At 52.5% G+C, this 26,218-nt stretch overlaps 4 protein-coding genes across 4 annotated transcripts; 3 read left to right on the top strand and 1 right to left on the bottom strand.

Moving 5' to 3' along the window:
- Window positions 1-4,523: 4,523 nt before the first annotated feature.
- On the top strand, window positions 4,524-5,038 carry CC84DRAFT_1181303 (uncharacterized protein; the record flags this gene model as incomplete). Its single annotated transcript, XM_018180550.1, has 2 exons — window positions 4,524-4,554; window positions 4,653-5,038. The coding sequence occupies 2 exons, from the start codon at window positions 4,524-4,526 to the stop codon at window positions 5,036-5,038; spliced, it is 417 nt and encodes a 138-aa protein (XP_018030214.1).
- Window positions 5,039-10,013: 4,975 nt separating this feature from the next.
- On the bottom strand, window positions 10,014-10,660 carry CC84DRAFT_1181302 (uncharacterized protein; the record flags this gene model as incomplete). The annotated part of the gene is made up of 2 exons (XM_018180549.1): window positions 10,014-10,318; window positions 10,414-10,660. The coding sequence occupies 2 exons, from the start codon at window positions 10,658-10,660 to the stop codon at window positions 10,014-10,016; spliced, it is 552 nt and encodes a 183-aa protein (XP_018030213.1).
- An 843-nt stretch (window positions 10,661-11,503) lies between these two features.
- Window positions 11,504-13,096, top strand: CC84DRAFT_1232440 (uncharacterized protein; the record flags this gene model as incomplete). The annotated part of the gene is made up of 1 exon (XM_018183760.1): window positions 11,504-13,096. The coding sequence occupies one exon, from the start codon at window positions 11,504-11,506 to the stop codon at window positions 13,094-13,096; it is 1,593 nt and encodes a 530-aa protein (XP_018030212.1).
- Window positions 13,097-25,343: 12,247 nt separating this feature from the next.
- CC84DRAFT_1222847 (uncharacterized protein) lies at window positions 25,344-26,218 on the top strand (the record flags this gene model as incomplete). The annotated part of the gene is made up of 2 exons (XM_018183429.1): window positions 25,344-25,503; window positions 25,554-26,218. The coding sequence occupies 2 exons, from the start codon at window positions 25,344-25,346 to the stop codon at window positions 26,216-26,218; spliced, it is 825 nt and encodes a 274-aa protein (XP_018030211.1).

Here is a 26,218-nt window from a genome sequence, read left to right as displayed (position 1 = left end):
CTATACGTAGTAGTGTCTTTACTATCTCCTTACTCTCCTCTAGCGCTTTCTTTATATACCTAGAAAGCGTAGAGCGACTGCTAGGCAGCCTACATAGTAGGTTAATCTAATTCCATGTTAGTAACCCTCTACTGCCTACTAACGTCGCCACTACAAAGCTTAAATTATATAGAATCACCCAGTTAATGTACAACTTCAAAAGCTCAACTTCTTATCATGGTGAGTGGGTAATAGCTAAGTGAGCGCCTGCAGCTTTCTTAAAGGGATCTAACTTGCTACCAGCAATTGGCATTAAGCCTCTATCTAGGTTAACGTTGTGCACCCTTCGCAGGTGCTCTATAATAAATGAGGTACCGCTGTTGATATCGTAGAGGCAGGTAGGCGTTCGATTTTGGTGACATTTCTCACACAAAAAGAACACCTTTGTGCTAACACCATCATTCTGTAGGTACAAAAGCTCTGCGCCATATCGCCAGATAGATGCAGCTTTCTGGCCGCCTATCAACTTCGACTTATGTGTAATGCGGTAACCAAGCCGCGCGCCCATAAGCTTTGTCTTGCCATGCCAAAGATTGTCCCAATCAATATCTATCTCCTTGCCAGCGTTGCGTATGACTGGATATTTGTGGGACATGCGTATCGACGGCGACGACGAACGGGATGAGCTGGCGGATCCCAGAGCGCTGCGGGCGGCAGAGGTGTGATAGGGCGTCGGTGGTGACGGCTGCGAGGTCTCCTGCGTCAACTGGGACCCGCGCGTCTGTGAGCTAATCCTCCATGAGCTGAGCATGATCGTGATGGGAATAGAGGTTTAGAAACTAATATCTGTATAGGAATCAGGGCGGAGAAAAAGTCAGGAGTCGAAGCTCCACATTTGCCCGATGTGGGTACATCCTACGCCCAAAGCAGCCCGGATCAGCCATATCCGACGCGCCTCAACACCTCAACGTCAACCCACACCTCCTTCCTAAATAGGCAACCGTAGAGCCGTATTACGGCTCAAGAAGCTCCTACTTGTGGTTGCAACTACGATTGGTACCTCTCTACGGTACGTCTGGTCCAAAATCAACGCCGAGCAATAGCGTAGCAACCGTACTACAGACTGTTGGACGCGCTGGCGCGCTGAGTTAGTTGCCTTTTGAGCTTGCTCATTCTCCTTTGCCTCCTTAGCTACCTCTCGCGTAACACGCTTCTGCTACTAGATCTTCTCCTTATAGAGCTTAGCTGCCTTCTTTAGCTCTACTGTCTTTACTTTTTGAAGCTACTACTCCTTTTCTCCCTACTCCCTAATAGATTGACGTACACGTGCCTCCCTCACCTTTCTAAGCGACTAGAACACTAACCCACTTTGATACCCATTACGTTGTTATAGATCTAGAGCTTTACCCTTCTTCTTACATTTCTTCGTTGTCGCTAGCGCCTGCCTTAGCCCATTAATATCGTGGTGGAGTAGCTCATTTTGAACAGATAGGTGGTAGAGTGATTGACGAAGCTTCTAAGTATCCCTACTACTCTAATCCTTGACTGCAGAGTGTATGAGCCTATCCACCTTTCGCTAGTCATGATCACTAAGTGATGATGAGGAACTCTCTCTTGATTCTTGAGATCTGGTGAATCTATCAAGGACTAGGTGAGGATCAGGTGGTCATATACTCGATAACTGAAAAGAGCTAAGGATTGTTAATTCCCTAAAGGGAGCCTTCTAAGCATTCTAAAATAAGGGGAAGAAGTCCCCTTTGGTGATAGAGGCTAGACCCTGGCCCATTTGAAGGTGTTTTGATAGCTCTGCTGAGTAGGCTGTTAATAGGGGCTTGAACATTGCCATATCAAGTGGCTGAAGCGTATGGGTTGAATGAGGAGGCAGGATAGCAAGGAGGATCTTATTATGATCACAGTAGTTGATAAAGTCCATAGTGATATGAGATCCGTGGCCATCTAGGATTAGAAGTCGATAGGATTGTCGGGCCTTCTCCTTAGTATAGCGATCGAGCACCTGCTCAAGCCAGGCTAGTCCGATATCATTGTTGGTCCAGCCAGAGCGGGATGAGGTGATAAGACTTGACGTTCTCATGCCCTGATTTCGTCTACCCAACTTGATTGAATGCCCTTGTTAGTAGCCTGATAGATATGGCTTAGTGGCAGAGCTGATTCATCAGCGTAGATACATGCCAGGGGTGTGATTCACGCCCGATTGCCATCCTGGAGTGATCCCCTAACCTCCTTCTTCTCCCACATTCGTCTGCTGAATATCCTCTTTGATCTGCCACGGATACCGATCAGGAAGCCTTTCTCATCCATATTGTAGGTATGACAAGGATCTATCTAATATTGATCAATCTTGCTATGCAGATAGTTGAAATAGAGGTGATACTTATCCCCTAAATTAGCTTTGTGGCGATTGTTCTCCATACTGACTGTCCATTATGAGATAAAATGAATGCTGTGTCGGTTGATAAAGTGGGTAACCCAGCCCTCGCTGACTGACTCCTTTGCTATCATAGAGGCAAAGTTCTATGTCATCTTCCTAGTAGGAGGTAGGCGTCCCAGTGTAAGTTCTTTAATATATTATATAAGCTCCTGTTCTTCCTGTGGGCTAAGCTCTTATTGATTATTTGCAGTGGCTGTACGCGTTAGTGTAAGGTCTAGCTATAGGCAACAGTGTTTCCTTCACGGTAGGATCGATAGTGAAAGGATTATTTGATGGCATTGAGTGAATAATACTTGACTTCCTGAAGCCGGTGTGCGGCGCGGGTTATGCGCGGCCAACTCGCTTGGCACGCTAGGACTCTATCAGGCCTTATCGCAATATGCCACAACACCATAACGAACTTCGCGATCTGCTCGTTACAGTTACTGTGATACCTTAGTGTCTTTGCGAGAGTGTGGATCGATTAATACCATATTTAGTAGCAACTTCTGTTGCGAAAATTCTTCTCCCGATTCTCGTGATTCGATTTCATCTATTGAAGCCTGAATTAGGTCCATATTGGTGGAGTTATCGCGTGTTGAAGACTAGGGAGTTTTGACGCATCGGGTGTTCGGCGTGCCTTGGGTGAATCCGTGCAGTGGGTGCACGGACACGGTAGCGTGCCAAGGCACCGTATCGCAGGGCCTTCCAGGCGAACGCTCTTCGGCCGATTGTCCACCCAAAATTGGTATAGAAGCCCCGCGGCAATGCGCAGCATGTACTTCATGTAAACGCCTGGTCTTGGTGAAGTAGTTCGATCCGATACGTCAATTTGTCACGCCACCGTGGAACCGAATGCCGCTTTGCTTTACAATTCAGGCACTGTGCCATAGCCATATCACAAAGAGTGGATGGCGCGAGAAGACGGCATCCTAGTATCATATAATGGCGCGTTCCCTCTTCCTTGCAAACGGCTCGCCACTGTCGGACGAAGCCTCGTGGCGAAGATGCGTACTTCATTGGTGGCAGAGACGATGGTGCGGTCTTTGGAGTAGGGCCAAGTGGAAATCAAAGTTCACGGAGCGGCCTCTCCTCCGTTGCGGCGACGGCGAACATCAGACGCTGCTGGCCTGGCGAGATGCCATCCTTGTCCTCGATCTTGGGCTCGACATTGTCGATGGTGTGTCTGAGAGCCCCATTGAGAGAGTGGTCGTGCACTTTGGGTCTTCACCAAGATCTGCAGTGTGCCGTCCGCGGGCTTTGGGTTCAGGCGGCTTGTCCGCGGTGGGTCATTGACGCAAGTTTCGTTGCTGTGCTCGACAGGGCTTTTGGGTGTGTGGTCCGTGTGTTTTTGGATTCGCAGGCCACTTGCCTACATAATACAAGCTGGCATATCTATATGCGCAGGCAAAGGCAGTCATGGGGCGGTGGTACTGCATTGCTGTGGGAGGGTACCTGCCGAAATCCATACGTGTCCTACAAACCATTGCGCATTGCTCCGGAAAAGCCTGCCAGCTTGGTCGAGATTCATGGTTGGCACAGGCCGTGATGGGCTCCGTTACAACGCCGTGTGCATGGAGTCGCTATGAATCTGAGCTGCCTCGTTCCGGAAAGACCATCCCGCCCCACATAGATGGCGGAGCTGACTCCTGGTTCGCCAGGAAATCAATTTCCCATACAAATTGTTAGCCAAAAGTTTCTTCAAAGGAACATTCACCCTCTATAAATATGCCAAAGGCAAAGGCACGTAGCCAACGTATGCGTAGGGCTACTTAGCCATTTGATGTAGGTAAAAATCCTCCAAAAGGGGCGTCCCAGAGGCATGCCAGAGGTGCCAAGTCGCCGAGAAAACTGCCGAAAAACACGGATATGAGAGATCTGCCAAATGGGACGAAACTCTACCTGACGACGACGACGTCAACTTGTTTGTTTCGAATCCATTTGATTATGTCGATTACGAGCCACAGTCAGCGCAGTAATTGCTCCAATAACGATTTCTAGCGATCTGTCAAATGGGGGGTATTTGACGGAGCTCCAAAGGACGATCTCGCCGTCGCCGGCAGCGTCGGCAAGCCTGCGCAGGAGTTAGAAATTGAGCAAATTGAGCCACAGTCAAATGGGGGGGGGGGGGTTTCTGGAGTTGAACCGTACGTTACCTGTCGCTGGCAAGCCTTTGTGGGCTCGAAAAAAGATCTTTATAAGCAAAAGTTCGACACAGAGTTTTAATTTGACTCATGCTTTCCAGGACAACTCTGGACCTCTGTTGACAACGTCGCTAGGGAGCTGGCAATTGAGAACTCTCCGCTGGCAAAGGGAATTATAAAGGACGTAACTGGCTGCGCGTACAAGCAAGGCACTGCTGAGCGGCAGAAGCTCCGGCAGTCGCTTAAGCGAGGAGACGCTGTTGGCTTTGGCCAGGTCATGGAGAACGCGTGGGCGCTCAAGGAGGCATATATTGAGGTCATCTACGTCGACTTTGACGTCTCGCTCGCGGTCGAGTCTCCAGAAATGAGCCCAGTCAGCCATGAACGTAGTAGCTCCCAGGGCCAGTTTCGACTTACTGCAACACAGAGGCAGTTGCAAGAGCTGCCAGAGGTGCTCGCCGGCCATGCCCTCGCCGAGGGACCCTAAATTGGCATCCGTGATAAATGGAGATGCCAGGATACGTACTGTGACAATTACCCGTACGGATGCTGGGTCCAACGCAAGGCTGGCCAGCCGGATCGATTCGAGAATCACTGTCCGATGAGCAGCAATATCGTGGCCATGTGGGCGCGCAAGGTGGCACTCGGGAGGTGCTTACCGACGTCGTAAAAGGCGCACAGATTGACTTCCACATGCTTATGGATCTGTTGGATACAGGCATGCCGTACAGTGTTTGGAGAGAGGATTTCAAGCTGCTAGTGCCGCTGCTTCTGCGACTTCGAAAAATGGCGATCCGGTGGTGAGCTGGGTATAATGGACTCACGGAGAGCGATAGAGAGGATGCCAGCTACGTTAAGCAGTAAAATAATGAGCGGAAACAGCGTGACAGGCAATAGAGAGAGGGTGGAGAGGTCAGGAAGCACAGAGCGTGGAGAGCTTGTTTGTAAGGCTCTGCGCACGGACCACATATGAGTATTTTTAGAGACATCTTCTGAGATCCGATGCGTCGGCGGCCATCACCAAGTTAACTTACTTTGTCAATTCACCCTACCTCTCTCCGCCTATAACGTCTCCACCACAACAGCAACCCAAAAACTAATAACGATGATTGATATAGCGGCACTAGTTGCACCTTGCGCCACAAAAGAGTCTATTTATTTTGTGGTGGTAGGTATTAGATTTCCTATTCTTCTACACCAACGTTGACACCTCCTCGACGAAGACCAGCTCACGGCACCCACCCATAGAGCTTAAAAAAGCTTCTGGCTAAGCTCTCAAAACACACGCATTGAACGGCTGTCTCCAAGAAGTATTTGAATCGATCGTACGCCTAGACGTCCTCATAATGCCACCGAAACCAGCTTTTCAAGGCCTTGAAGCTCTGCTCAATGCGGTTGAAGTCCAGAGAGTATGGCGGTAGAAACTCAAGTACGACACCTGCCTCTGCGCACAATGTGGCCAATTTTACTAACTTATAAATAGACGCATTGTGAAGGACTATTCCTGAGCATTTTCCTGGCCAAGGATTGCAATGCGGGAGCAATCTATTCGCCATAAACTCCTCCATCAATTCTGCCGTGATGGCTCCCTGGTATATGATATGGTCCACGTAACCGTCCACATCCATCGCCGGCAGTAAGCCCCACCTTTCTGAGCGTCTGGCAGAGTACTGTACGTCGCAAGCTCTATTGACTTCGCTCCAGCCATACTTTCGGTCCCCACTACGCTCGTTACAAGCGCTTTCATCAAGACAAATGATCAGGTCCGGTTTATATACCTGTTAGTAGCGTGCGCCGAACGCCCGATGGAGTCCTTCATGACGCTCCCTAGCCGACTTTGAAGCTACTTTTCGACTCCACCTCATCGCGACGAGATGATCGTACAGAGTAGTTATGGAGATCTTGACGTCGAACTCATCAAACAAGTAGTCCCGCATCTCGTCAAGGTAGCAAGTCGACTTGCCACGGAGCATCTCCCGCAGAGATTCCTTGTGGGCGCGAGCCTAACTCGACTGCATCTACAGAAGAGAAGCACCTCATTCATGCATGGCACCGACCCGAACACACACCGGAGCAGCCACACCATCTCCCACCCACGATGCCACGAATATCAAGAGGTGCACTCTCGAATCGAAGGCCTGGAGCGAGATCCGCCACCGTGAACAGACCGACGCACTGCCTACCACCGTTCGCGCATGACCCACACCAGCCCCCAAGACACATGGACAACGAAGGAGGGCATGCGCCAGTAACGCCTGGACCGGCGTCCATTGGGGACCACCTCACTTAGGCTAGTAACGCAGGGTCCGATGTAACTGTAGCCTCCCCGTGTCTATCCATCGACGCCGAGTTGCTCATTGTCGTTCACCCGACCCACCAGCTGAGTTACAAGCTCTTTGACACAGTATGCCAACGCCTGCCATGTTCGTGACTTGATTGAATGCCCCCTGCCGCTATGCACCGATCTCCGGAGACGCCAATTGAACCCAATTTTGCACTCAAAGGACGCAGTACCCTCTATGCGCTGCACCGGCTAGGAGGTCCCGCATCAGCTCGCCGTTCAAAGCCAAGACAAAGCGGGCGAGTGAAAAACTGCTTCCTGAAAAAGGCCAAGAACACGGCGGAGTAGACGCGCTGAGGCGACAGGGATGCAACCGCTCAGACTAATGTTTAGGACGCTCATCGCCATCCGTGTCCACATGATCGACCTATTACTTTCCTTGATCATGCAATCCTGCTGGTGGAGTTCCGCGTCCATCCCCTCTAAGCATGTGAATATAAGCGCACAAAAGGGTTGACTGCAACCAGGCTGGTCGCTCAATTAGTAGAAGGACTAAAGTTTCATCCTTCTAACCCAATCTATGAAATCCCAACTCGGCGTTGCAAATCCTAGCCGATACATGTGAGCTTCCACCGCTTAGTTAGACCCTCTATTTCCTCTTTGAACAATCTAGCACGGCCTACCTGGCGCCGTCATTCAGGAAGGAGATCCCCCAGACCAGAAGAGTAGAGGTTGTTGTATTCTGGTATTCTCTTCGCGCCAGCCTTATTAACGTGGCGCAATATGTTTAGTATTTTCTTCAGTCATGTATATCATCTAACCAAGTTTTTGCGTTAGGTGTAGAGGGCCTGCCTGGCGATATCCAGATATTTCTACCATCTCCACGCTCTATTTCGTGTAATGCCCCAGATGTGGCCTTGCGGGCTGTGGCTATAGGAGTTGAGCTTCGCAATCCTGGGGAAATGGAGCAGAACGGGACTGGACCACACTTATTTATTCATGGCCGACGCTTTACCGACACACCAAGTGCCGCTTGGTGCCGCTCATGCCGGTTGGCAAAGCTGTATGTACATGCGAATTGAATGGGACAAAGGGACATGGACAACACCACTCTCCTCTTGCAGATAACCTATCATTTCGGACCCGAATTGCCACCGCGAGAGTAATAGTGCTCAAAACACCCCTAAGTAACAGGGACCAAGGTTTTTTTTCGTGTCTTCTTACGTCTTCCTCTACATCGTACCTGTAGCGCAGTCCGCTCTTATGCTGCAGAATGGATTCGACGCCATCATTCAGTCCCTCTGCCAATCCAGAGGCTTCACCGGTCCAGAGTAAATGGATGATTTGGTCGACAAAACACTATGTTCGGCGTCCCAACCTTCGTCCAGGGTATTGGTGTTGGCCTGGTAATGTCTCCATGGCTATCATCGGGAGACCCATTGTCACGGTAGCAGGAAGCTATGAAGGACTGTATTAATTCCTACGAGAGCTAATACATGAGATGGTTCTTATGCTCAAGCTTATCGGCCCGAGAGGCTTGTACGCCTCAGCAGCTGGCGTACACCCTATCAACCTCAAACAGCTTCAGTTCCGTCACACCCATAGCAAGGCACGCGAGGAATCTCCCGCAGCGATTTCGGAAATCGTGCTAGAAATGTCACATGGAGCCTGGAAGTTAGTCCTGGAGAACCATTTGTCGAGGAGACATTGGAGGCAACGCATCACCGGTGTAGTAGGCGTTGGTCTCTTCTCCTGGCGTGTGTAACACCCATATTCGCGATCTGGTACACCATTGTCCTTTAGAACGTAAGCTCTGTATTTTCGATCCAGTAGCTTACGTAGGGAATGCCTAGAAGCCATGGATATGTGTATGGGATGCTGCTCAACTTCGACGAAAGGCGCTGAACCGGCAAAAATCAGGTCATGCTGTAATCTTTATCCCTTCTCGGTCTTCTTCTGTTCCCCTTTCTAAAAACGTTGTGGGACATGCCGCAGGCAATGTGCTTCCCCATTGACACGTCAACAAGACCCTCCGAAAGTAATTCGTGGAGATGGCCACAGAAACACGATTCGTCCCACTGAGCTCGGTTGAGCCCCGTCCGCTTACAGCATGTCTGTGTTACTGGCCCGTCCCAGATAGCCATCAGTGGACGTGATCGCGAAAATTTCTAATGTCCATGTCTGCCATTGATACGATTGCGTGCGACGGAGATACCCTCCCTACTAACCCACCTTCCCTCCCGGTCGCGAGATGAAGCTTATTGACAACCTTCAAGGCCGGTCCAAGCGGATACTCAACAACAATTCACATCTTGCCTTACTTGTCTGGAGTCGTCCAAGCTCAGCGGTTCTGAATGGGTGTTGCTGTTTGCAGCTTCGTCCAACAGTATGGCATTACTGCAAACGGCGCTGACAAACGTCCCTTTTATTCATCCAAGTTGAACTTTGGTAGCAGACATTTCTGGTGTGTATGTTCCCTCTCTGAAAACAGGGGGCGTGTGTGGCTAGTAATATTCGCCGAAGTGGAGGAGCATGCGACTCTGGTAAGCGAACTCTGAGATAGTTTATGATGATTTTATTTAAACTACGCAATAGATACACTCAACATCCTGCGGCGGTTCCCTGTGTTGGCTTGGCGCCAGTTCAACCACCGCGGTCATGACCAATCTCCAGAAGGAGTCTGGCATGTATTCCAAGGACTGCACTGTACGCTAGCTTCTTAGTATTGTTCACAAGGCTTATTTAGTGCAGTTCCTCTGCCGTTATGCCGGCCATGTGACTGCCGACGCGTCCCATTGTTGTCGGATTGGGCGCTGCCATTGAACAGACGAACAGACGGGCACCGACTGCAAGGATTCAGAAGATGCAGCACCGCCTCCCACTCGACCAGTGGTTACATTGCTGTCTCCTCCCGCCTGGTCTTGCTAATCGTAGAAAATAGCACCTGCACCCCTGCACAGAACACCCTTACCCTTCATCGGAGACGGGGTCAGCCCAGCCCACACGACCTGCAACCAAATTACGGCGCCTATACCAGCAATGCTTTATGCACTGCAGATAGAAAGACACTTGTAGGAGCGAAGACTAGATTGGGTGGTGTGAACGGGTTGTTCTGGGGATACAGGAGGCCATGCTCACAAAAGGTGGTTCGGGGGGCGTGTCTATGACGTTGCAGGAAAGTTCAACGGGTGGCATCCATGCCCTCCTCGGCGTGCAAACTGTGACACGATGGTTGGACCCCGTTTGAAATGGAACAGGACATCTTGCAAATGGCTCGGCACAGCTCCGCCCCTGCGCGAGCCTTATCGGCGAACTGGCGCGCCCCGCGCTTGCGCTCAATCACCCATGTCAAAAGATCCCCTCCAAGGCCCATCTTCTCTCTAGACAAGGCGATGCGTGGAATTGTGGCTCCTCGCGAGGGTGCCACGGCCTGCACGAACGCGGCTGCGCCTCCGCAGAAATCGACTCGGCTCGCCCCCACAAACGCTGCGAAAGGACAAGGCAGAACATGCGTGCCATTGGAAGGCACCTGACCGACCCGTTGCGGGACGAGAACCCCGAAACCAGGAGCCGATGCCGACCTCGAGCCCGTACTCCCACCCCATCGAAAAGGCCGACGTCGATACCAGCGAGGTGCTCGAGCAGCAGATGTTCACGATGCACGTCAACCTGTGCAACGCCTGGAGCTGAGGTGCGCACGGGATGTGCGGCGACGGAGGCACACGGAGGGAACCGCAGATCAGGCACACAAAGAGACCACGGAGAAGGAGCCGCACGCGCAAACAGCACGCCACGTTTGACCCAGACCAGGACCCCAAAGCGGTGCATCGTATGCATTCGTTTGCATTGGAGCCGACAATGACAATGCCTCTAGGGCCGCCGTCTGCAATATTACCGGAACTTTGCGTCTTCGAGATCTCGCTATGCACGGCTAAACGCTAGCACAGTTCGCGAACCAACATTGCCTTTGTTCAGCCTCATCAACAAGCGTCATCGCCAAATTGCTATTGTTCGACGTTGCGCACAGTTCCAACGCAATGCGCCGGCCTCTTCCCGCGCCGCTAGCGGTCCATCCGAAGCGGTCTTGCCTCTGCTCTGCATTGAACGCGCCGTGAGCACACGCACGACACCACAGCCGGACCTGGAAAACGTTCCTTCGGAAAACATCAAGGCGTTATAGAACGCGAGTTCTCAGTGTGAAACGGGGGTTGTGGCTGGACTGGAACTGGTGTTACCATGATTGCGCACTTGCGGGGTACTTTGCCTCCCGAGCTGCCAGCCAACTTTTGCTTGGGCTGATTGCTTGATAGGCAAATTAATGGTCCATCACTGTCCATGCTTGTGCTATCTACAGTTGCCAGTGGATCTTGTTTCGGAGCTTAGACGGGTGTTCCCGCTGGATGTTGTTCGCTCGACGCACAAGCGCCGACGTGCATGCTGGAGCAGCAAACTGATTGTACGCCCCTCCTGCCACGCTACCGTGTCCCGCCTTTCTATTTGCCCAACCAATGTTTTCCCCATCCTACACAACCATAGCCGTTGACAAGCACGATGCCACCCTCGCGCACCCCCCGTACCAGGTTACATACAGCTCAGGTCGTAGCAGCAAAGGAGAAGCGTCGCTGACAGTGGCTTAGGAAAACAACACCGCGCGCAAAACGTTCGGCCAGGATGGCAAGATACGGCCGGTCAACGGAGGCTAGCACCACGCCCCCAAGGACCTCTCCGCCGCATTGGAGTACCCTCGACGTGAATGTGGACTCCCCCTATGCCCGCTCGACGTACGCCGCGGGTTCGTCCCCGGTACCACTGGAGTACAGCCACCATTACAGTACCCCACTTCACCCCTCTCCATCCGGCTACACTCAAACCGAAATCACTTCGGACGTGGAATTGGCAGACGAAACCACCACAAACGTGGGGTTGGAGGGTCTCGTACACTCCATGCCCCATGTCAGGACCGTGGGCCAGTATCTCTCCTTCCGGGAAGAATCCCCCCAAATGCCCTCCCGTAGTGGCGACAGTCAGGCGAACCCGATAACGATTGACGTCGAGACTGACGCCCCTTCGCTCGCCCGGCATGCCGTCAACCGCACGCTGCAGGCCGGCATGTCTCTAAACGAAGGTATTCGCGCTGTCCGTAGTCCCCGCGCGCCTCCTTCCATTTCTACTCCGTCTCCCCCGCCACCCCCAGCCAGGAGACTGGGCCACTGGCGTCATCCTGTAGAGAGAACAGTCCGCGGCTTGCCCAACAGGACTAGACCCAGCACGGGGCATGCGAAAGCGCGGCGAATCGACCACCACAAGTGCAACATTTGCAACAAATGGTGCACCAGCAGCAAGCGCTTGCGCAGTCGCCGGAAGACCAAGAAGCACAGGAAGGATGATGCAGAAACAGATACGGCTGCGTCCGGCCCCAAGCGCTTACGCGGAACCAAGGACACCGTCGTTCGTGTCCCTGGTCAGAGGGGCGTCGCAGTTGTTAAATCCAGCAGAGATCGCCAAGATGATGGATCGGGAGTCTACGAGCAAGCAAGTCAGCCCGAAGCCAGTTCCGCTGGCAGCGCCGCACGTGACGTTGCCGCTATCTGCGCAGCCAAGGTGGTCACCGAAGAACCATACCCGGCCCGTGCCACGATTGGGGTAACAGGTGGCACCAACACTGTGCTCAGACGCACCAGCAACGACTCCAATGCCGTGACCAGGGCAGTGTGCAGCTCCCAGGAGGTCATCGATGTCGAGGCTGACACGCCGGTGACATTCGTACCCAACGCCAGATGCCCGATAACGGGGACATTTCCTGAACACCCGCGCCAGCTCGCATGCGGCCACGTGGTCGACGGAGAGGCTATGCACGACTATTGCCAAGTGCACCGTGATCAGTACAAGAAGTGTATGTGCACACCCCAGCGCCGCCGTCGCCGTCGCAGACGCAAGGGACTACTATCACGTGTTTCGAAAACACCACTAACCGAGCCAGGGGACGAATCGGAAGGGACCACCATGGACATGTCTTGGAGGAAGCTGGCGTATCCGTGGCCGCGGTGCCCAGAGATAGGCTGCAGCACGGTGAGTGACTCGGTTCCCTGGAATGGACGACGAATGCCGCTAACGTGTCCTGCTCAGTGGGTTCTTGATTACCAGACGTTTCCAATGTCGAAGCACGAGGTGCAGGTACTCAGGGAGCGGTATGAGCTGCAGGAGCAGGCAAGGGCCAACAGGAGGGAGAGGGGGAGGGAGAGGGAGACCATCGCTCTAGAATAGATGGGTGGAGGGGCGGAGGGGTCAGGAAGGGTTCCGCAGGTAGGATGTCTGGCTCGCAGCCTTGGCGTTGTAGGGCGATGGGCTAGGCTGGCGTGGCGGGGGACTTGTAGCGCTCAACAAGCAACGCAGGGTGCTGCACGGAATTGTTGATGAGGAGATTCAGGCATCTAGAATCCATAGTAGAATGCACAGGGCCTAATCCCAGGCTAGACAGTGTCATTGCATGCCAAGTGTTTGGGTTCCGCCATCCTTTCGTACTCCATCCCAACCAGGCTCGCCTCTCGTCCAACCCTGCCCGAGGCTTCGCTTGCAGGTATACGGACCGAGCTCCATCCGAGGGGCGCTCCAGCGCTGCAGACAGCATCCCTCCTCAGCTTGCTTCACGTCCGCTGCCCGCGCATTTCCCACGATGCGCACTTCCCATCCGTTGCGGATGCAATCGTCACGACTGTTGCCCTCCCTCTCCCACTACTGCTCGCTGTGCGCTGCATCGGCTCAACCGTTTGGGCACCTCACCGCCTCAAGCACGAGCCTGACAAGCTTTGGTGCTGATTCCTCGTTGTGGCTGTAGAGCAAAACTGCCTACCCTAATTTATCGACACGCCCCGCCGGACCAACATGGCTCGTACTGCCGTCGTGCATTGCAAGGCAGATGGTGGGTGCGCGTGGGATTGCCACCGCGGGCTCGCTTCCTTGCTGCCAGCCATGGGTGCGGGGTCGGGAAGGAGCAGGCGACGAGGTATGCGATCACGCGCGCCCGCGAGGCTGCGCCAACGGGCTGTCGATGTCGTGCAGGTTGCTTTTGGTGCTGTTGGGCATGGTGGGCTCGGTGGCGCAGAACGAGACGGTGGGATGGCAGCGGTCTGGGTTTCGCGCCGAGGAGCGCGGCGTACGGCATCCCAGGCGAGGACTAGCACGTGGTATACCTGATTCCTCGTCTACACGAGATGCGTACCTAGTCATACACGTCTGGCCGGCTAGCCAGCGAAGTGCGCTCCGGCGGCTGTTGCTGTGAAGCGGGCCACGTCTGCGCGAACCGAGGACCAGCCGGTCGGCGGAACCTCGGCGGAGCCCGGCACTCACCTGCGAACGAGGAGCTCCATGGCCAGAATCCACGCGATCTGCTCTTGCTACCACCGCCGACTTCAGGCCTTGGGTCCATCACAGCGATGGTGCTTTGCCGCGCGGCGGCTTGGACAAAGAGTGCTCAAGCTTCGATACGCACGGCATTCGCCTCGTACAGGGCGCATACCTCCACCGTCAACGACGTGGAGCTCGCCCCGTGACAGCTGAGCCCCGCTGCTGTCGCTCACTTCGCACGAGCATCGACTCGGGGCGGCCGTTGTTGCGGAAAATTCCCTCGAGCAGGTCTGTATCCGCCGCGCAAATGAGAAGCTGCAGGAAAAGCTCGACCAACACGCGCAGCCGCCCGCCCCAGAGCCCGTACAACAACTCGCGCCGCCTCCCTGTCTCCAGCTCTTTCCCGCACCGCTCGCAGCTGCAGCGCTGCAGTACGCGTGCCAGCCTGGGTCGATCCATGTTGCTTAAAACGCCAAGTGTCGAAACCGTCAATCACTGTGAGGCAGAACAATTGTTACGCGCGGGACCCATGGCGGCCTAGGGTCGATCCAAATTTCCAGAAACGGCAGAATTCAAAGCCGTCGATCCCAGTGGTGGAAAACAGTTGTCGCACAGCAGTGCAGTATCCATGCCATGGAGGTTGCCCAGAACGGCAAATGTCAAAGCTGTCGATTGCAGTGGTGCAAAAACAGCTGTTGCACGGCAGTCCCCATACTGTTGGGGTTCCTAAGATTGGCAGATCCCAAACCCGTCAATCGCTGTGATACACGGCAGCGTAGTACCCATGCCATTGAGGTTTCCTAGAACGGCAAATATCAAAACTGTCGATTGCAGTGGTGCAAAAACAGCTGTTGCACGGCAGTCCCCATACTGTTGGGGTTCCTAAGATTGGCAGACCCCAAACCCGTCAATCGCTGTGATACGGCAGCGTAGTACCCATGCCATTGAGATTTCCTAGAACGGCAAATATTAAAACTATCGATTGCAGTGGTGCAAAAACAGCTGTTGCACGGCAGTGCCCATACCGTCGGGGTTTCCAAGAACGGCAAATTTCAATACTGTCGATCGCAGTGGTGGAAAACCGTTGTAGCACAGCCGCATCTTGGCTCTAACGTGATTGGGAAAGTACTTTCTCCCTGGGTGTCCGGCCTGATAGGGGTGTTCGCAGAGCTTGGCCGAGGGACAAGTCGCATTTGGCAGAGAACCCCAGGCTAGTCCTCGCCTCCACAGCTTCCAGGGCGGAATAACTTGATTGCTTTCTTCTTCCAATGGAGCCAACAGCCAGGATTAGTTGATCACGGCCAGGGACGTCGGCCCGAAGATCAAGGCCGCGGGTTCGTCCCCGAGGTCCAATCGGTGGCTCCTAGCCCAGGAATCTCTCCTCGGCGTTCCAAGGCTTTGATCAGGCTCTGGCAGGCCGGCCTCCCTCCATGTTCTCGACTGAGCTCGTGATGCACCTAGATCTTGGCACAAGCGGTCTTAGATATGCAACATCCCCGGCAAGCTCTAGCGACTAGTTCCAGGTGTTGAGGCTCGCAATGTAATTGTCCGGATTGCTGTTGCTGCTCTTGGAAATCGTAGCAGAGCGAAGCAAACCAGCAGGAGTTCTCAAAGGCTTCCTCGCGCATGCGATGGTTGGACGGCGGTCAACGGAGGTGTGGAAGGAGAAGTTTCCCTTAGCAAAGGCTTGTTCGCGGCGATCGGTTGCTTTTCGTGGGCAGTGAAGTTGCTCCAAGCGTGGAGGTGTGTTACATGATGAACGAGAGCAATTGCCGGTCCTCCTCGAAAATAAATCTTACCGTGTCCTCGTCATACAACTCTGCGGCTAGACACAGCACGTCATATGGGATATGATTTGTCCTCACGGCTCTGGCCCTCTGCTCACATGTGCACGAATACCCCCGCCAGCCTTATACCTGATGCCAAACCCCTAGACCACTCCTCCCTACTACGCTTCGAGCACACCTTTCCAAGCCACCCCTCCATAGCGTAGATTTGCCATCACTCGTCTTGCTACAGCAGCTGGTGAGACGGCCACGGCTCCGACTTCTAGTACGGCTGTATGTAGCTTCTCCATCTCGCTCAGCCTCCCCACTGCGGGGGCCGCGGTCTTCCCAGTCCCGCTGGAGGACACTGTAGATGCAGGATCTAGGTGATAGCGGGGGACCTTCTTGATTCAATCAAAGCAGCACAACAGCGACCTTTAAAAGATTCAAAGAAGCGATTTACTATTCGTGGAGACGGTATCGTAATTTAATATCGCGTTCAAATCCGAACCCTGCGGCGTGCATCTTGGGCGCGGTCGTTCGTGGTCCCGTGCAGCGAATGAGGATCCCCAACAGCACGTATCGGGGGCTCGCCGAGCCTTCTTCGGCGGCGTGCTATATGCGCCTGCCTGCTTGGTGCCGGCGATGGTGATTATGCTTGCGACTGCGCGGCCACTGCATCGCTTCCTGCCGGTGGCCTCAGCGCCCGAGATGCCCCAATAGGGAATCGCTGAGCAGTTGCTTCCCGCCTTGTTTCTTGTCGCTGGCTGTCGCCCACTGGACGTGCGACGCCGTTTCGCGAGCACTGTCTTGCAAGCCGCGACCCTAATTCATCTGGCTAGGGATCCGCTTCAACTAACCTGGATTGCGGTAGGCGTTAGAATCGAGTGCATCATTAACTAGGACTCAGGGTAGCGAGCACTAGAGAGCTGAACCGCCCCTATCGCAAGGGCAGCTTCCGAGGAGAGGCCCGTGGCGTAGAGGTGGGCCAGCGAGCAAAGACACCTCTGGATATCTGCTAATGTGAGTGTGGTAGCTCCGCCAGCGTGTTTTACGGCCTCGTAAACACGGGTTGTTTGTCACTTCAATAGCCTCAGTTCAATAGGCCGTGGTCAACTAGATGACGGAAGGCGTGTATTGCGCGTGATCAACCTTCGACATTATTCCAAAGAAATGTGGAATATTACATCACTTGCGTGTACTTCAGGGACATGGGAAGCCCGCGCGTAGACAAGGTCGTCCAAACCGTGTCGTTGCCGCTGTCTGGGCATACGCTGGCTTGGTAGCACCCGCTCGAGATTAGTGTTATGCAATGTGAAGTGAGCAGCGCTAGGCAAGGCTCACCGTGCACACTCACGGCATGATGACGACGATTATTTCTCTAAATGTCACTACGGGCCCTCACGCCGTCTTTCTAGTGACACCGTTACCACCAACGCTGCGACGGTAGCTCTTAGGAATTGATGGATACCGGTCAGACCGTCCGGCTTTGTCGCGAACCGAGCCCAGCAAGAAGACATTGAGGTATTGCAGTCCGCCCTCGAAGACGCCCCCACTACCTCGTCCTTGCCACCATACCCGCCTTCCTCAAGTCCCGGTAGCACCAGAAGCTCAACGAAAAGACACTTGTAACCCAACGGGCCGTTTGCGAGGATAGGAAAACAAAATGCGTCGAGAGAGTACCGAGTGCGAAGAAGCTGGTAAGCCGAGTCAGCGGTAGACAGTGGAGTAAAGAGGGAACTGAGCGAGCTGAGCGCAAGATATATACCTTGAAGGCATGAGGTGGCGGAGAGTGAGAGGGATGGGCGAGAAAGTGGGCTGAGGGATAGGTGGGCTGACGGTGATATATCTAGACAAGGTGAGGAGGCGACTAGAGTAAGAGGACAGAGGCAACCGGCGACAGGATCGAGAGCTGAATTGAGTCAATCTGTCACAGACGCAACAGTTTTGGGGCGTGAACAGATTCGCGCCGTCGAGACCATACTTACCAAGATAGTAATCAAAACTTTATACCGCTCCCTTGATGACGAAGTTCGTGCTCTGCAGCAACGAAAACCCCATCTCAAGAAGCGACAACACCATATTACCCTCCTCAAAGGCAACCTCCGAACCGAGCACCGAGCACTCTGATCGACTTGGTGAAGCAGCTCCACTGAAAGTTCTGAAATTTCAAGAGTGAGTCAATGAACTTGAGACGCAGAACAACGACCCATCAGCGAGATATTTAGCATAAAAAGTTTGTTACGGCGCGCAAAATAGCCGCCACATAGCTACTACGCTCTGAGCCACTGTATAGGGACTGCGGAACAAGTCTGCTACAAGTACTAATTCGCCTCAAGATTCTGCTCACTGACAGGAGTTGCAGGCTCTCAAGTATATATTCGCCCAGTCATAGGAAGTCGAGCCGAGTTGCGTAGGGCAACAATCGGACGTTAACCGTCCTAATGGTTCTCTTCCCCTAATGCTTCATCCATATACGCACTCGCAGAGTACTCCGCCGCATGCTTTGTTCCACCCTGATATGTCAATTACTTCTTCCTCCCACCTTTCAATGGTCTTTCCTAACACTACTGAGATAATATTGCATCCTATTGATCTATCCAAGGTGCTGCTCAGAACTCAAGGTCATTTCATTCCCTACCCAGGTAATGCTAACATCTCCACCATCACAGCCATGGTAGACTTCCAAAACGAGAATGCGTACTAATTAATGCTGATAATACGAAGAGCTAACCAAAGTTGACTTCCTTTTTCATGTACATGCGCGCGCACTTGTCAATAAACGTATAAATACCACAGATGAATTCAACATTAGACAGCCAACCTAAGTCCTAAGCTTAGACGAGCTCTTTTCGCATCCCACACCCGTCCATCCTAATCCTGCAGCGAGGCCAGCGAGTGCAAGTAGCCCCAATCCACATATTCGAAGGGCTCGAAATGCATTAATCCCTGCTGAAGACGCCATGATATCGCAGATAGGGGGGTGGCGGCGAACCCTTGCTATGCCAAAGGAGTTTCTTATGCAACTCACAGAGGAAAGTGTACTTTTGTAGGGTTCAGCCCTTCTCGCTAGCGTTGGCGAGCTTACTGTCCTGGTGACGCAGGTGCTCGATCTCCTTCCTGGCAAACGCGATGAACTCTATAGGGCCTGGAGCAAGCTAATGAGTACACCAATATACAGAAATGCATAGAGGGGCAGACCATCCACTCAATATTGTTCAGGAAGTTTCTGGACTTCAAGTCCAATTAATACGCGCTAGGTAAAAAGCGTTCGCAGTGACAAATTTGAAATGAAAATTCAAAGAAGAACGATTGAGGAGATCGACTTACAATAAGTACTTTGTCAGTTGTAGTAACTAAGTTGGTGTGAAGTAGTAGTGGTGGTAGTGGTGTTGTCACAAGCAAGCGTTGAGCAAGACACGTTCGTACCCGAATGAATGTCAAAGGTAGGGATAGTAATGTTGATAATGGAAGAGGAGATGTGGGAAGGCGACTTCATCTACCAAGTAGAGTGCTCCATTTGTGTGATTGATGCAGATTTTGCTTGGGAGCGCAGTAAGAGCTGCACAGTGAAAAAATAAACAGGAGTCGTAGGCGTCATCGAAATGGTCAGGTACCAGCGTCGTAAATTCAGTACGCCTCATACGGTGAAGCTCGCCTATGCGGTAATGGAATGTCTTGATTAGAAGGTGTCTCGAGACGCTATCAGTTCAGTGCAACAAATGAACAAGATCAGGACAGATAGCTTCCTGGAACTTTGCCAGCCTTGCGAATTTCTAGATGCTTCAAACTTATTGATCCAAATCTACTTCGTTCTCGTCTCACACGCAAGTTTGCAAGCCGAAACTAACAATATGTCGTGATGACGTTCTGCCAAGTCTACCGGCCGATGACCGGATCTTCTACTAAGCTTGGGGAGCAAGAACGGGTGGCGTCGGAAAACACCAGTAAAGTAATCTCAAGCGACTATATAACCTTGGATTGAAAGGTAGAGGGAGCACGTCTCTCGAATTAACACTGATCCTGCTTGTGCGCTATTCCTTTCTACATGCTGTTCTCGCTTGACCCCACACGCAGAATGCATTCCCATTGGAAGTTTTCCTAGCTTGGGCTCGGCTGTTCAGTAAGGTCGACATGGGTACGATGCTTACTTTTTGCTGAGACACACTTTGAAGGGTAGCCTATCAAAGGGAAACCGGTGGTGTGTGCATTGGTCAAGTGGTTTAACATAGGACCAAGAAGCTCGGTCCTAGTACCTTTCAGTCATCGATCAGCATCTTCTGAATGAGCTTCTTAGCAAACTGACGGCCAGCGGAGTTGTTTACAAGTAGTTGGTGGGACTCCTCGACAGGCGTCTCGGGTCGCCCAAAATACTCGTGGAGAGCGCGTTCGGCGATTTGGTCACAAGTCTAGGGTCGCCCTTTCTGCCTCTGGGCTAAGGATCCTCGCGGAAAACTCTAGCCGGACGGCATGAGTCATAGGGAAAGTGTAAGCTTCAATCGTTGCTGCCGCGTGGGTTGTGTTGAGTGCTGGATCTATACGATGTGAAGACCTGAACTGCTAGGTCTGGCATCAAGACACGGGGATATCTGGTGGGGTGAAGGGTGTTCTAATCACATCGTTTGGCAGTCCCGTCATGTTGACATACTTGCTTTTCAAAACTCTCCTCTTGTTCGAACATGATGGACAATCTAATGTCAAGATCTCTCTGTTCAAATGATACCGTATACCCACTTAAGCTAACGCGACACAGTACACTCTGACCTCAAAGTCGCCTATTCACATCATTGCCGCTTGTCTCGTTCTTAGAAAGTAGTCCGCAATAGGTCATAACCCCTCTAGCGAAGCTGAACGCAATTGAAGATTCCTGGCTGGCAAACTCAGAGGCCTCCAAGTCCTGCCATTGGAGGCGGCAAGAGTAAGAGGCTGATGCTGGACTTCCCCATACACTGAGCCCAAGCACAAACGAATTGGTCCCCATAGAATGTTCCAAGCACTACCTATAACGGGATGAGCAGAGAGCGCGGATTCCATCTACGTGGTGGCTTTCCCGTCGAGCTTTGCGTCGCTGCTGCGGCTTCCGCTGCCTGCCTCGCGGGTTGTCCATTCCTCTTCTTCGTCGGGATATAGCACAGCCCGAAGCCTCCTGCGCTGCCACTCCTTGCCAGATATCCCAATCCACCTGCGATACCGCAGGGGCAAGGGCTCACACTGGCCGAGTCCTTCGTAGGATGTTGGCTCTGGCTCCTCGACGGTATCCATTTGATAGGGTGGGGTTCGGTTCTTGTGGTATAGGTATGTCAAAGTGTGGGAAAGGCGTGGAGATGTGTGGAATCGCGGAGGTTCAGTGATGATCTGCGGGGATGGTGGGGTGTGTTTGGTAGGGAAGGCTTGTGTGGTGTTGGTTGCGAAGCGGTGGGGGAGTTTGCTATTATAGACTGTGTGGATCGAATGACGGGCGGGGCGTTGATGGACGGGATGAATGGATTTACGGCTGTGGTTGGGGTTCTGCTCATGTGAAGGACCCGGTGCGGTGGGTGCGGGCCACGTTGTGGTTTTCGATCAGGTGTTCGCGAGGTGGTGATTCCGTTGACGCCCTGCCAGAGTCAGTCTCCGCCTCTGCCTTTGTCTCCGCGGGACACATTGAGTGAGTCCATCGCTCAACCTCAGGGATCCTCATCTGGCGTGCGACGGCGGCCAGTACCTCCCGGTCGCCGTTGTGTAGGGATCGGGCCCGATTCCCCGGTCAAGTGAGTGCCGATTCTCGAGCAGGAACTTTGCGTGGTCTCCACTACCAACACCATCATTAAGTGATCTTTATAGCTACATAAGCCGTTAGTGATAACGGTGTTGTAGCGTAGTTTGCGACAAAATCAAATAGTAATCGAATCACTCGAGATAACATCCCTGTAATCCGTCGCGCTCATCCCAGACTGCCCCTACTCGGGATCAAGGCGGCTCTTGGGAGGTTCGACAAATCTGGTCATCAAGGAACAGACTATGATTGATAGGGTGGCTGGGGCCTTCGCCTCGTTTCCTGGTACTATTGCCTGTCCTGCTGACAGTGTTGTGATTGCTGCTCTACAAGGTCACGATAGGGGCAGAACGCAAACCAAGACGTTCCTAGAATTCCAGAGCCATGTAAGAGCAATCGAAGAAGCTTGGTTTATACAATGAACCATGGCAAGACCGCAGGGTTATGACACAATCATACATCTGCATATGAAGGTACTCCGAGGCCGTCAGAATTGTCAAAATTGATATGGTTGGGAGCTCTTGGAGGCTACTGTTCATGAAGCAGGCCAACCGATGCCTGGATTGAGGCACGTCAGGTAAGGCGATTGTCGAAGTCTACTTTTGGAGGATCTTTCGATCTTCGGCCACGGCATCAAGCCCGTAGCGTAGTTGAAATTGGGCTGTCGGTACAGTATCTTCCAAAGAAAAACCATCATCTCTACACAAATTATCGCACGGGGTAGTCAATGATAGTTCTGTCCTCTTGCAGTACCATCGCAACGCTAATACCTTCCAATTCGTTCGGGACTTCTTCATCCTCCTTGTCTTTGTCCATCTTCTTGCCTTTGTTCATCTCCTTGCCTTCGTCCATCAACGATTTGAACGCAGTCGAACGTGGCCAGGTGCGTCCTGCGGCCCAGTTTCAGCTCTCTATTGTACTTTGGGAATGGAACCTGCCGCTCGCGCAACCCCACCCACCCTGCTATTGTTTCTACAGCGCTGGAAGTGGAAACTTGTGGAGGGAAGCTAGCAGGAAGTCGAATAAAGCAACGTTGATCAAGATTCTCTAGCACCAGAACGCCAGGAAGATCCAATCATGGGTTGCAGATAGTAATTACCCAGTGAGGCCACACATCCGGCCTAAGAGAAAAACAAAGCCTCACTAATGTACCAGCTAAGAAGGTAGGCGACAGTTCTCTTGTTTGCTAACACAACGTGGTTTAAGTTGAACACCATCAAGACTAAAGGCAAGGACCCCTACTCGATGTCTAGGACGAAACTGCCATGAATGTGAGTTTTGGCAACAGTGCAGGAATAGGATTCCGTCCTCCATATAGGCAAGCCGATAGTAGCATTATGACTAGACTGGTATGAGGTAGCACCAAGTTGACTATGACATTGCAACAAGCTGTAGGATAAAGAGGCAGCGCCAGCCTTCGTTCACCGATTGAGTCTAGCTCCGCCGCCCACCATCGGACACCAGAACCTGCATGAATGAGCTGTACTCCTTGATAGTGCGCCCAACGAGCCTAGTGATGCATCTGAATGCGGCTGAGGGGCTGCTGAAGTAAGCTGTGGGGCTTTCCTTCCGTGCGTACTATAATCAGTGTCATGGCCTAAGCCATGCCATGAAGGGGCAAGATGATGTGATCTGAGGGCTCCACGGAGTCTGCGAGGGGTTCATACAGTATGTCCTCTCTGTAGCGACGGCAGGCCTCGATCGGGATTTTCACTCGTCGTTGCACCACGGCAACACGGCTTCGACTGGCAGATTGATGGTTCTATCGAGAAACCGCCTCTGTCGCAGGCGGAGCTTGATACCTACCCGCAGCTGCAACAAGGCTCCACCGCACGTATTGATCTGATGGATACGGCAGATGAGTCCTTCAGCAAGGGCCCCGGCGCGATGTCTACAGCGGTACAAACAATGTACCACATCTGAGGAACATTCGGTCCTTTGAGCCTCAAGGATACTCATCATCCTGACGCCGAGATGAAGAAGACCTCTGCAGTTTCAAAAGGCCACCAAAGGGGTTCAAGCAACGTCAAGAGAAGCCTCCCTACTGAGGAAGGCTCGCAAGTGGGGGTCGACACATTAGCCTATCTCTCATAAGACATTGCGCGGAACTGGCAGCCCCTCGTATCACGGTGATGTTAAGGAATGCCAAGAGAGTAGACAATCTGACCATAGCTCCCAGATATCTGGCATCCAAGTGTCTAGCGTCGGTGCTGCAAGCATGACGTCAGTTACTATTGGAGGGCCCGAAATGTGCCCACTTGAAGGGAACACTCACGAGGCCTTAGGTATTCCGATTCTATGCTGTTAAATGACTGAATTGCCAGTCATACAGGCGACAACAAACATCTAAACGTCTAATGGCATGGCACTTTGGACACGGCGTTGAGAAGGAGAATATACACTCATCCATCTTGCGTGCACACTAAGCGTAACATGCCTTTTATCGTGATATATTCTTCCCGCCGGACAGCGCATAGTTAATTTCTACAGAGAATGTGATTGTAGACACATGTTCTCGTTCTGGGTGGAGACGGATTCGGCAGGGCTTGAGGCAGTAGACCATCTTCGTATATAAGATTCTTTTGGAGTAAACACGAGATTAAGCAGCTAGAGGTCGCTAGTCTACTTTGAAGGATGACCCATTAGAGTGATCCCGAAGCATATTGCTGTGTATTGCTTGTCACTGCCGGCATGCATAGAATTGCCGACGCCGTCAAACCAAATACTCTAACGTTTCCGAGCGGTAGAATATGCAATGGCAGGAACGCAGAGACCGCCTAGATTACAATTTAGTGAAGTCTGATTTTGGGCACCTGAGTGTGTAGAGTGTCGATTCTCACTGTATGCTCCAGAAGCCTACTTATTACAGACGCCTTGCCTATAGTAGACTAAATCCGTGCTTGTCGCGCCGGTGCTAGCTACGTTGGAAGCCCCATTACTACAGCAACCAGACATCGTCGTCGTGTTGGATCTAGTGTTTAAATGTCTCTAGATCGGCGCGCACTCTCTGTCAGGGTTTCTAGTATAGCCCGAGAGGGCACGTTCGCATCTGGCCATCACGTCAGGTGAGTCGGCAAGATTCCAGAATGCCGCTTCGCGAAAACTGATGAGCAAGAGATCGATCATGCGTGCCGGATAGAATGTGTCTCTGGCTTTGCCTATGCCCTCGTCACATGATCTTCTGCAAAAGCAGAAATCACATGCCGAGGTCATCAGCCGCGAAAGCATACAAACAACTTCCATAGTGTGGAGGACTTTGTGGGATCAGTTCACACAACGTTCTAGTCGACAGATGTTTAATGTCGGTCCAACGTTGCTCGGTTATAGCGTTCCCAATGGTTGCATGTACTTCTTCACATTACAATCTATCTATGAACTAGTCCACATGATCCATTACTTGGAAGTTGTAAAGACGCTTCTGGCATCGAATGTTTGTACCTGTCACACGGGTGGTAAAGCGTTTCATCCAGGATAACACATTGCCCTAAGCGTATATAAACTGCCCATGGTACTCGTGGAACCAAACTGCATTGCCTCTCCATCAACTCCACCTAGGCACACCTGAAGCAACAGCTTCCAAGTGCGCTCCCATGGCAAATTCATTCCTCAATCTTCCCGCAGGCTAGTTGTTTCCATTAATCTTGCAATGGCATGTCTAACTTCTCCAGCAGAACTGCGCAATAAGGTCTACGACCTGGTAGCCACCGCCCCCGTGGCTTCCATCAACCACCGTACAGGCCGCACCGATGGAAGTTATGCCGCACTCACCCGGGTCTGCCGCCAGATACGATGCGAATTTCTACCTAGTAAGCACCGTGCTATGACATGGATATACCCTACTGACCGGAGTGGCCAGTCCAACGGCGGGAAGCCAAAGTCTGCCTCCCACTCGAACAACTTGGTGAATGGATCAGGACCGCAACCTCTCACCCCGATAAGGCACCTAAATTGATGCGCCTTGTTCCGGATTTTGGAAAGTTTTATTATAGTGAGATCCACCATGTATACGATGTTCTTCCACTCCTTCGCCTCAACCACCGCCTCAACTCGTCCACTGTGTTTGAGATCGCTGGGGCTGCTCAGGGCGACGAGTGGAAGACCCCCCAGAAGCTCTCCCAGACCGACCCGACGCATTGGGAGTCCTTGGGCATCGAGATGCGGTGGAGTATCTATCGCCGTGAACGATCTCGCCGCTGGTTCGCAACGGCGGTGACGGCCATGGAAAAGCTCCTGCACCATTCCGACCCCGCCTGGGTCGCTTTGGTGAAGTCTCGATATGTCACGAGAGCGGACTTCAACATGGACATTGGGCTCCTCACGGTCACGATGAGTGATGAGATTCTGCATGAGGACGATCACCCTGATTGGAGGAGTACCTTGGATCCGACTGCTGGTGGTATGGAGGATATGTTAAGTTGCATACACGTCTATTTCCTCCGTGCCAATGGTGAGCGGTCGTTGGAGGCAATCTGGCGCACCAGTTCGGTCGGTGGTAGCCCCTGGAGTGTTGTCTGGTCTTAA

This window comes from Paraphaeosphaeria sporulosa (genome assembly GCF_001642045.1).
Source record: "Paraphaeosphaeria sporulosa strain AP3s5-JAC2a unplaced genomic scaffold CC84scaffold_14, whole genome shotgun sequence".
NCBI classification, from domain to species: Eukaryota; Fungi; Ascomycota; class Dothideomycetes; order Pleosporales; family Didymosphaeriaceae; genus Paraphaeosphaeria; species Paraphaeosphaeria sporulosa.
Note: the sequence above shows the minus strand (reverse complement) of the source record. Positions and strands in the feature narration are given on the sequence as shown.